Source organism: Muscardinus avellanarius, assembly GCF_963383645.1.
Source record: "Muscardinus avellanarius genome assembly, chromosome: 17".
NCBI lineage: Eukaryota > Metazoa > Chordata > Mammalia > Rodentia > Gliridae > Muscardinus > Muscardinus avellanarius.
Genome location: NC_137803.1, coordinates 18,367,985 through 18,380,123, shown reverse-complemented (window position 1 = coordinate 18,380,123; position 12,139 = coordinate 18,367,985). Strand labels below are relative to the sequence as shown.

The 12,139-nt window shown below is 45.8% G+C and overlaps 1 protein-coding gene across 1 annotated transcript; it reads left to right on the top strand.

Moving 5' to 3' along the window:
• Nucleotides 1-4,203: 4,203 nt before the first annotated feature.
• On the top strand, nt 4,204-11,814 carry ST8SIA3 (ST8 alpha-N-acetyl-neuraminide alpha-2,8-sialyltransferase 3; the record flags this gene model as incomplete). The annotated part of the gene is made up of 4 exons (XM_080714302.1): nt 4,204-4,382; nt 5,753-5,875; nt 8,264-8,821; nt 11,532-11,814. 4 exons carry the CDS (start codon nt 4,204-4,206, stop codon nt 11,812-11,814), a joined length of 1,143 nt encoding a protein of 380 aa, XP_080570428.1.
• Between the last annotated feature and the right edge of the window lie 325 nt (nt 11,815-12,139).

The following is a 12,139-nucleotide window of genomic DNA, read 5'->3' as shown; positions in this document are numbered from 1 at the left end:
CCAAGAGCAGCTGCCCAGTAGACTCTCTCTGACCTCCCTGCTCTGTAATCTCTGGGTTGCCTGGACAGGGTCACTTGTCCCCCTTAGACTCAACATCCTGGTGCCTTATTCAAGAGTGTCTCATATAAGAAAATGATCAGTTGGTTCACTGCTAAATTAGAGCACACTGAAGTTTCTAGCATGTGGACAGGCTAGAGGGCCACTGGACTGCTTGGCTGACATCCACATGAGCAGCCAGTATTTCAGCTCCCCATGGGCGATTCTGGTTGCTTCTCCATCCAGTCAGTGCAAATCATGAAAGCATTGCTCTCTGCACACTTTGAATAGTCATGAGCACTGCTACTGAAAGATGCTGAGTAACTCCTCAGCCATCTCCTTAATTCTATAGGCCCTTCATAATCTGACCCCAATTCTTCTTTTGTTATAGTCACTGCCTACATCTTACTGTGTTCAGAGCCCATCCTAATCTTCCCTGCCTCCAACTCATCCCCACCTAATGAGTCCTGCTTATGCTTTAAGATCCAACTCAAATGTCGCCCCCATGAAGAATTTCCCTGACTTTGTACAGGCATTGTTAGCTGCAGAGTTCTCTCATCCATCCTCGGTCATTGAGCTTTGCAAAGACTATGGCCGTATGTTTATAATCTTCTCTTCCACGAGACCATAAGCACTCTGAGGTCAAGATAATTTTATGACCCCTGACTCTGCCCAGTATGGTGTCTGATACAGAAACAGATGAATGAAGGCGTGAACAGCAATGCCACTTCTAACTAAAGACACCATCTTTCCCAGTCTTCCCATCTAGTAGTGCCTGGAAATTGCTCTTGGTAGGTATGGGTTGATGAGCAGACACAGGGCCACAGAGTCATGTTTGCAAAAGATGGGCACTAGTAGGGGTGAGCAAAGGGAAGTATGTACTGGGTCCAAAATAACTCCTCTAAAAAATATTACATCTAAGAGATTTTTTTCAAATCTGTATTTCTTGTTTTCACCTTCCTGTACTTCCATACAGAGGTAAATTCCAATAAAACTTGATAAGTAATATTTTGTTAAAAAAAAGTCCTAATTTTAAAATTATTTTAATTTATTAAATAGTTATAATCCCAGGTCTTAAAAATCCCTTATCCAGCAGCTACAGTTGCTCTTTGAAGCTCTTTGAACCACTACCAGGATGATCCCCCTGGTAATTCTTGAGTAATCCATTTTCACCGATCGGCCTGGCACATATAATAAGAATTCCTGCTTGCCTGTTTATTTTCTGGCTAATTTGGTCCCTTTACAACATGTGCCCTTCAGTGACCCATAGGCAACATGGGAATCATTCTACTAGAACTTTCTTTCGAAGGTTTACAGAGGTGTACTAAGTAGAAGTAATAGATCAATTTTTTTAAATCCAGGCAGAGTGGATTCCTATCAGAAGCCCCAGGAAAACCCCAGGAAGGCTGTTTTATAGTGGGAACTTGAGAACACCTTGATCTTTGCCATTCTCTGTAGGAAAATGCTTCACCCACTAAGTATGAACTTTCCTACACATTCCATAGCAGGACATTTATGGGGCCAGAGAAAGATACTAAAAACCTGCCCCAGCTGTTTAGCTCATATTTATTAACTACTTGATACAGGTCAAGGTGTTTAAGCTCATTTCAAACCCTGATGTTTTAATCCTGGTTCTGCAAATGCAGAGCCTCAGAACACAAAGAATTTGGTAAGGCACCCAAGATCACGTGGCCTACAGGCGCTGGAGGCAGCTCTGAGGCCAGGCCTGCTCTGCTCCAGAGCCGGATGGTAGAGCCACTTCTCTGAGCTACCTTCATGGCATGGTACCCTAACCTCTTATCCAAGAACAGTTTGCCCAACATGTGTGATTCCTAGATAGCTCTCATGGGATCTTACTCCTTTTGGCATTTTATACTCTCCTCATACAATTTTCTTTAAAAAAAAAAAAACACCTAGTTACTATATTCAAAAAATATTATTCAGCCAGGCATGGTGGCACACGCTGGTAATCCCAGCATTTGGGAGGCTGAGACAGGAAAATCACGGTTGCCGGACAGCCTTGGCTTCTTAGTGAGGCTCTTTGCAACTCAGTGAGTCCCTGTTTCAAATTAAAAAATAGGGCTGGGGGTGTAGATTGGAGGTAGAATGGCTGTAGGTTCCATCCCCAGTACTGGAAAAAAAAAAAAAAAGATTCAAGGCTGGGCATAGTGGTGAATGCCTGTAATCCTGCTGCTTTGGGAGGCTGAGACAGGAGGATCCAGGCCAGCGAAGACCTGCAGCAGCTTAGCAAAAACATGATTCAAGTATTCATCAGATTCAGGCAGGCAAGACTTTTCTGGACAATTTTAAATAACTAATTTTAGAGATCCCCGTGAGTAAAAGAGGATTGTGTCCTCTCGACCCGTGTTTTTGTATTTTGGTGTAAACATCTTTAGTGGGTGCTAGGTGATCCCCTCTCCCATTGGAAACAGACAGGAACATACTGTGTGCACAATCTCATGGGCTTCACCAGGCAGCTCATCTGGTCCTTGACATGTTTACTGAGGATGCCCTCTAGATGAGACAGGACTGGTGAAGCAGATGTGGACCTTGTTCTGCAGGAGTTTACTGTCCTTTGGAGAATTTACAGCCTCCCGACAGCATAACATTAGATCTACCTGAACCCATAAGGCAAGATGTTTAGGACGGAAGGAAAGCACAACCACCTTGGAAAAATCTCAACTTGCTTTACTGGGGAAAGGCTCTTGGAGGCCAATTTCTCTTTTCCAGCTTCTTTCGTGAGTGCTCATGAGCCAATACTGGGGGGACCAAGCCAAGGGTAAAGCTGGGATGGAAGAGGCCAGACGCTCACCGCAGAGGCTGTAGCTAAAGCCACATGAGCTTCCCCTGAGCGCCCAACAGCATGACCGAAAATGGATTCCTTTTTATTTCCAGTGGATATTACAAAGGATGGCATATGAATCTGCTAACAGAAATTTGGAGTCCAGCAATGGGAAGCAATAGTCATGGGGTTTCTCTGCCACCTTTGCAGGCAGCCTCTTTTCCCTGGTTCTCATGCAAAAGAAATCCAGCCTGGCCCAGCCCAGGCAGAAGGCCGGCCCCAGGGTATGGTTCTGAAAGGTGGGCAATGAAGACTTCAACCAGGGCTAAGGGCTCCAGACCTAGCAAACTAAGGAGCCAGCACCCAGCTTGAATGCTTGTGGCCGGGGTCTGCCACAGGGGCAGAGGGAGAGGGTGAGCCAGCCCCTCCACACCACTGTCCATCTCACAGCCTCGCCAGGCGGTACTACCTTTTAGGGATACGAGAGACAAGTGAAGCATTCTAGAAAATTCCAAGGAGGCCTTAATTGCTCCCAAAGCAGTCCAGCCCAGCTACTGTAGGTAGCTTTCTTGCTAGGGGAGCAGGTCAGGTGCTGCCCGGTGGGGCACTGGGCGGTGCCTGGTAATGAAGAGAAAGACTTTTAGACACTTCCCTCCCTAAAAACCACCACTCTCCCCACATCTCTGAGAAGCACCCAGCTGGTGTTTATCCTGAGGGCAGCGAATCCGGTTATTTATCTCTCTATTCCGTGATGTATTTTTATAAGGTAATGAATGGTCCATTAAACTAAGTTTGGGCATCTGTCTCTTCGCAGCCACCTCCGCACGGGTACCCGGAGCCAGGGAGGCCGTCGGCGTGGGCTGCCTCTTTCCAGCCTCTCTCCCCTCCCTCCGCCACCGCCCCTTCCTCCCTCCCTCTCTCGCACCCCTCCCCCTTGTTATTTGGGAGATTAGAGTTCATTAATTAAATCCTGTGCTTAGATCGAACTGTAACATTATTCCAATCACATTTATCTTGCAGGCGGCGGCGGAGATGGCAGCCTAGCTGGAAACGCGCGGGGGAGCCTGAGCCCGCGGCCGGAGACGCACCGCGCGGCGCGCTCCATCACCACGCCGCCGCGCGGCCCCTCCATCTTCCCGCTCCGCGGCCGGCCTCGCTCGCCGGGCCTTGGGGGTCCCACTTCCCCGGGACGCCGGCCTCCCCGGCCTGCCGCGGCTCCGCAGCTCGGGTCCCCCGCCCCCGCCACACACGCTCACACGCGCCCGCGAGCACACACGCGCGCACGCACACACACACACACACACTCACACACACGCCAGCGAGCTGCTGGCCGCTCAATGGACCGATTTCCCCGCTTCCCCTGATCCAACCCAGCCCAGCCCGGGATGAGAAATTGCAAAATGGCCCGGGTCGCCAGTGTGCTGGGGCTGGTCATGCTCAGCGTCGCCCTGCTGATTTTATCGCTCATCAGCTACGTGTCCCTGAAAAAGGAAAATATCTTCACCACTCCCAAGTACGCCAGCCCCGGGGCGCCCCGAATGTACATGTTCCACGCGGGATTCCGGTGAGTGCGGGCCTCTCCCCGAGCGCCCCTGGGTGTCTGTCTGTCTGTCTGTCTGGTGGACGTTGCGTGGGGGACGGTCAGAGAGGGGCGTCGGGGCTTTTCTCGGACACTTGAGGCAAGAGGACTGCGCGGCCCTCCTCCCTCCAGTTCTCCCTTTCCTCCCCCCCTGTATGTTTTAACCCAGAGCCCCTACGAGCTGTTTTCCTAATCGATGCGATTGCGTTTCTCGTACTCTCCACGGCATCCCTTCCCCCATGTTGAAAATGGGGGGAGGGGGGTAAGGAGAGGAATGGGGGGGGGGAGATACCGAGTGTGGGGGAGGGAGGGAACCGAGAGGTGGACAGGCGCGAGGTGAGCGCCCTCCCCGCTGGCCGGCCGCTGACACCGCGGGCAGGCTCCCGGCAGAGCTCGGCGATTTAATGGCGCAGGCGCGGACTCTCCGCGCACCCTCCTCCTCCTTTCCCTCCTCCCCATCAAAGGATGCGCGGGTTTATTCTCTGGAAGGCTCCGGGGCATTCTCCCTGGACCCTTCCCCACCCCCGCCCCACCCCCAGCTATCCCTTCCCAGTGCAGGGATATCTGCAATTCCCCCGCCCCTGCGGGGGGCTAGAGTCCTAAGGGTCGCCTACCCTCGCGCAGGTGGCCATCGCTGCCGGCATCCGGGCGGGACTGGGGAGGCGCCAGGCGCAGCTGGGCACAGCTCCCGGGGGGCCCGCGCCCCTACTTGTGCCCGGAGAAGCTCTCCCAGCGCCCCCCCCCCCCGACAAACGCAAACTGCAACCAGTGGTCGGAGCGGGGCCGGGGGTGCGGAGCCTGGAGGAGCCGGGCGGGGCTGCAGGGCTGAGCTGCTGGGTTCCCGTTCAAGGGATGCATGGGCAGTGGAATCAGACACGGGCCCGGGAAGGAAGAGGTTAAGGCAGGAGCGCCCCCCCCCCCCCTGCCCTTAGCCTTCCCCGGAGTCTTCGGTTTCCTTTGCTCTTTCCCCAAAAATCAATTCCTTCAGCCCGCGGGGGCGTCGCGGGTCGGGCTCGCGGCGGCGCGGCCGCTGTCCGCGGTGCTGATTCCTGGTCCAGGCGGCGCAGCCGGCTCCAGCCCTGCGCCCCGCTCCCGCCCTGCTCTCTGCGTGACGGCCATTTTAGGGTCTCTTCTTTCACCCGGAGGGATGGACAATGGAGACGAGTTTCCCTAGTCTTCTCTCTTTTTCTCGGGCTTGTGTGGGCGCGGAGGGTGGATCGGATCAGAGGGGCTCCAAGGTGGGAAGGTTCTGAGGCGTCTCTGGCTGTCCCTCGCCCCTGGGTTTTAATGGCCACCTCGGCTTCCCCCAGCTGAGGAGGCCCCGTACGTTTGTCTACACTCATCCTCCTCTCCAGGTCCCAGTTTGCGCTGAAGTTTCTAGACCCGTCTTTTGTGCCCATTACGAATTCCCTCACCCACGAACTCCAAGAGAAACCTTCTAAGTGGACATTTAATCGGACCGCGTTTTTACATCAAAGGTAGGACAGGAAGAAACTATTTAAAAGGCTGTTTTGAATTCTCGAACTCAAGAAACAAAACAAACCCAGAACAACAAAACATGCAGCCCTGGCCCCAGGTGTATGTGCATTGTCTGCCTGACCTAACTGCACAAGGTAACCCTCCCCAAAAATGTGTAGTGCCTGCTCTAAAAAGGAAACATCAGTATGACCAAAATGAAAACACACACACACACACACACACACACACATGCACACACACACGCTTTTCCTCATGTGCTTGAATGAGCACCAGGCTTTACAGTTAATAAGTCTAGCTAAGATCTCCAAAGCCATCTATTAAAAAAAAGAAGAAGACACCCAAGTGGTTAATTGTAAAAAAAAAAAAAAAAAAAAAGACTACCCAATGCATTTTCCTTCCCCCACTGACAAGAAAAATGGAACAAATTAAATAAAGTGGTGTTGTCTCATTGAAACACAACAGAAAATATCCTAATCCATCTCCATCACATCGCCACATGCCCGAACACATGCGGGTATTTAACTATGATCTTGTTTTGGTGTTGCCTATCTCTTTTCATTAAGCTTTTACAACTTTTAACTTATTTTAAAACTATCTAACGTTATTAGCTGCCACGGCCTTCTTTTATACATGCATAAGTTTTGAGTTTTGGTGTTAGGTGGGGGGCATAAGGATGAAATTTATTCAAGTTTATGCTCTTCGGTGATTCTGGTCTAGTCTTAGAACCACCGTTAAGTCATTGCTTCTTTCTTCTTGGTGAGAGATTATGCTACTAAATGCAATGTGAGCCATCTAGTGTATTCATTAGGGGTATGAATTCTTATTTTTACAAACCAGTCTATTAGTCAGCTGTGTTTGGGTCATAGCATTCCTAGTTATTGCTTTTTTAAAAAGAACTGTAATCTCCTAGTAGAATTAAAATAAATCCAGTGGTTATCCATGGTGTCAGGAAAAAAATGTTTATGTACAAAAAAACTGACATACAGTCATATGATTATGATCGCAGCCTTTTCAAATATTTGTGTTTAATTAGAAATTTGTTTAGGAAATTGAGTAATTCTAAAGCCCTAGAAGTGTTTTATGTAGAAAACGTTTGGTGTTTTAATTCAATTTAAATTTTATAGAGAACTCTCCAAAATTTTCAAGATTAGGATACATTATACCTTTCCCCAAAACACATTTCTAACTCAATAAAAATATTCTTCTCACACTAGGCCATGTGAACCCTGAAGACCAATTGGAAGAATATTTTCTTTTCATAACTTCCCATTTTAATATACTTATTGGATGATCTTTAATTAATGTTTATCAGTATCATTTTAAATTTGTCTTGCCTTTATGGCAGTTTATAAGAACACTAAAGGTAACTTTGGAAGTTTGAGATTAAAGATGCCAGTTTGTGTTGCCCTTTAAAGAATAGGTTTTTTTTAAAAAAAAAAAGTAAAAGTCTGAGCAAATTATGATATACATAACATTTGGTTTCATTCCTACTAATTTTCAGGCAAAGGCACAGGAGTTTCGGTGTGATTCTTTAGCACTGGGAAGTCTAGCAGAAAAGTGACATGAAACTGGTCTCTCTTAAATATTTTAAATAGCTGAGACTTTTAAGAGGAGACCCTTAATTTTATTTAAAGCTCAATATGAAATCAACCTGAAGTTATTTCTTAGTACCACTCCTTAAAACGCCTTATTCTACATTGTTAGAGAATATACACATTTTCAGATTTATAATACTAAGGATTAGATATTATCTTACAAAATTATATTTCTATATAATCAAGCAGAAAAAATATTTCATTATGCAAGGGGACTTAATAAGATTATCATCTCGTTTCTATTAAATATTCAACTATACCCACTGCTATTCACATTTTCACATTTTAATAATAGATAGTATTGTACTGACTCAGATCTATTTGGCTCTTATTTGGACACCAGTGATATTTGATATTCCTTGAACACTGCAGCCCCATAGCAAACAAGTAGTCCCTAGTTACAAACTCTAAGTCACCAGTGTTTGTGCATTAATATGAGCTCTTCAGGGCCAGTGTAAATTGTCTCCCTGTACTTTCTGACACAGTTGGGCATCTGCCTCCTCCCTGATCAAATACACTCCTTAAGTAGAACCAAGAAATGGCAGCTAAAACTGGAAGTTGCATTTAGGAGCCTCAAAGGATCACATTCTCAACTTGACTGAAAGATTGGAGCAGATCTGTACTTTCTGAATCCACTCCCCGCCCTTCAAGGGCCACAATTAAAAATGTCTAATCCATCTCAGATTCAATGTGCTTAAGATTCTGGTCTGAATGAAACGGCAGTGTAAGACATGAAATGGAAACTCAGTTATTTGAAATGGAATGCATCTAATGAATTTCTCTTTATTTTAGGCAAGAAATTCTTCAGCATGTCGATGTAATAAAAAACTTTTCTTTGACCAAGAATAGCGTCCGGATTGGACAACTGATGCATTATGATTATTCCAGCCATAAATATGTTTTCTCTATTAGCAATAACTTCCGATCGCTGCTTCCAGATGCGTCACCCATTGCGAATAAGCATTATAATATTTGTGCGGTGGTTGGAAATAGTGGGATCTTGACAGGGAGCCAGTGCGGACAAGAAATAGATAAATCAGATTTTGTTTTTCGTTGCAATTTTGCCCCTACGGAGGCTTTCCAAAGAGATGTTGGAAGGAAAACCAACCTCACCACCTTTAACCCCAGCATCCTGGAAAAATATTACAACAATCTTTTGACCATTCAGGACCGTAACAACTTTTTCCTCAGTTTGAAAAAGCTTGATGGGGCAATTCTCTGGATCCCTGCCTTTTTTTTCCACACTTCAGCAACTGTCACCAGAACATTAGTTGACTTTTTTGTTGAACACAGAGGTCAGCTAAAGGTCCAATTGGCTTGGCCTGGAAATATAATGCAGCATGTTAACAGGTGTGTATATTTTATTGCATTTAACTCGTACCCCACCAGATGGCAAATCAATGTTGTAATCTCTTGGGGATGGGAGCCATCCAATTAGTTAGTGGTGGTAGTTAGCTTAGTACTTTAGGGCCAACTTTTGTCTTTTGTCATCAATAAATGCATTCTAGTTAAAAAGTTCAATCTACCCCCAGCTGGTAGCCAAGTGCCAAATGGAAAGATTGGTGATTCATCATTCTCCCCTCTTTATTCCCTGTCCCCTTCCAGGACTGAGAAGTCATGGAAATCACCACAAATCAAGAATTTAACTTAAATAAATAGCTATATCCCAATAAAGCCAATGGCTAAATTATAACAACAGATGGGTTTTTTTTTAAAAGAAGATGAAATTAATTTCAAATTGCCTCTTTTGTGGAATGTTTAGGTATTTTGTAGATGTCCAAGATTAATAAAACACCTAAATAAATCACAACTTATATAATCAGCCTTAATAATTTGATATTTAAATGCAAAAACCCAGGCCAAGTGCGGTGGCACACACCTATAATCCCAGTACTTTGGAAGCTGAAACAGTAGGATTGTAGGTTTGTGGTCAGCCTCAGCAACTTAGACCCTGTTTCAATATATATATATATATATGCAAAAACCGATAGAAAGTATTTTATGAGCTTCTCGTCTCTTATGATTTTATAGACTGACTAGAGATGCAATATTTTCCCTTAGTCTGGTGATTTTTTAGTTCTGGTTATATGTAAGAATTGCTTGAAGAACTTTCTTTTAAAAGTACTGTTCCTTGGGCTCTATTTCAAGAGTCTAATGTAATTCTTCTAGTGGAAAGAGAGGTGGGCACCAGGCAGTTGGTATGTTTTAATAATTTCTTAGGTGATTCTAATATGTGGTCAGAATTGAAAGCCACTAAGCCAGGGCATTTTATAAACAAGATTAATTGCAGGACCCCACATTTAAATAATCTGAACTAGGTATGGTGGTGCATGCCTGTAATTCTAGTATTGGGAGGCTGAGTACAGGAAGATTGGAAGTTTGCAGGCAGCCTTAGCAACTTAGTGAGACCCTCTGAAACTTAGTGAGATCCTGATTTTGTTTTGTTTTGTTTTTGCAGGTTTGGGGATAGACCCCGGGGGCATTTGACCTCTGAGCCACACCCCCGCCCTATTTTTTATTCTTTATTTTGAAACAGGGTCTCACTAAGTTGCAGGGGGCCTCACTAAGTAGCTGAGGCTGTCCGCGAACCGTGATCCTCCAGTCTCAGCCTCCCGAATGCTGGGATTACAAGCATGCGCCACCACGCCTGGCTTTCCTGTTTTAAAATAAAATAAAATAGGCCTGGAGGTGTAGCTCAGAGGCAGAATGCTCCCATCCTCAGCCCCCCCCCCCATACACACACAGATCATCTGATCAAATCACTTCCTTCAACTCTAATTTCCCCTACATAAGGAGCCCCGCTGTCCCAACAGACTCCTGGATAGTAACATTAGTTAGTGTAAGTTCTGGAATACCTGATAACCAGGGAATCCAAAAGACTTTTATTCCATAATATATTATTCCCATCCTGGGTTTCCCTAAAGTCTTCCAAATTTAAGATCTGTTTAGTTGACCTCTTACTGGAGGAGGAATGATAGTCTAACAAGTGGGTATGTCTCTAAAAGATAGAGTGATTTTATAACTTATATTCCAAGTTGGAACTTTTTTCTTTGCAAGGAAGGGTACTCTTAATAATTACAACAGAGACTGTTCCCTTATTCTAGGATGAATGGTTATTATTATTATTATTATTATTATTATTAGTGATGGTGGTGGTACTGGGGTTCCTGGAAGCCCTTCTACCTCCGGGCTACACTCCCAGACCTATTTTATATTTTTATTTGGAAACAGGGTCTCTTAAGCCAGTGCGGCTGGCTTCGAACCTGCGCGATCCTCCTGTCTCCGCCTCCCAAGCGCGGGGATTACAAGAGTGCGCCACCACGCCCGGCACTGAATGGTTATCTTTTAAAGAGGTAATGAGATGTGGCCAGGTGTGGCGGTGCGCACTTGGACATGGGAGGCTGAAATAGGAATATCACAGGTTCAAAGCCAGCCCTGGCAATTTAACAAGGCCCTCATTAACTTAGTGAGACCCTGTTCCAAAATAAAGACATAAAATAAAAATCGGATAAAATAGAGCTGAGGTATATAGCTTAGAGGTAGAGTACCCTCAGGTTCAGTCCCTAGTACCACGAAAGGTAAAGAGAGAACTAATAGGGTGGGATCCAGAGGGAAACGCACCAAGTTCTGTGTGCATGTATGTTTCTGTCACCCCGAATCTCATTATGATGCATAATTACAATTCACCAATAAAAAGATATTAAATTCTAGAGCACCCAACATGCAGGTGTAAAGATAGATCAGCCACATTACAAATAGCAAGTTATGTACCCAAAGTCACTGCCTAAATGGGAGGAAATGGTGAAAATTCGTAGTAGAATTAGTCATCTGCCCACCTGACCCTTATCTGTTGAGCTCATCATTTTGATCTCTGCTGGTTCAGTTTCACTGAACTTTTAGATTTCATCTGGAAGGGGGAAAGACCAGTATGACTGGGCTGGAGATGGATTTTTCCATGTAACCTAAACAGTCTAGACGAACCCACCTCCTAGCCCAGTCCTATTGATCTCCCTGATTGAAACCCTGGCCTCTGAATCCACGTGTACTTACTGTTCCGCAGGTACTGGAAAAACAAACATTTGTCGCCCAAACGGCTGAGCACAGGTATTCTCATGTACACCCTTGCATCCGCGATCTGCGAAGAGATCCACTTGTACGGATTTTGGCCTTTTGGATTTGACCCCAACACGAGGGAAGATCTTCCGTACCATTACTATGACAAAAAAGGAACCAAGTTTACCACCAAGTGGCAGGAGTCTCACCAGCTGCCGGCTGAGTTTCAGCTTCTGTATCGAATGCACGGGGAAGGGCTGACCAAGCTCACTCTGTCACATTGTGCCTAAGAACTCCCAAAGGAAAGTGCCAAGTGGCTGTTTAAAAAAAGTGCCCCAAGTCCAATCGAATAGATTTCAGAATAGAATCCCAGAGACTGTCTCGTAAGGCTGGGCTGCCACTTAACAGGAAAGATATCTTCTCCTCCCCCACCCCCTTTGCACTTCTCTTTGAATGAATGGTCTTAGCAGATTTAGCAGGACAGATGCATTGAAGCCAACTTGGTTGATAATGGGAATGTTGCATTCGGAAGTATGCTGATATGAAGTATTTTCGTGTTTGTGTTGTACTAATAAAACTGCCTCCTGTGCTGATGAGGACTGCAGCTAGAGTTTC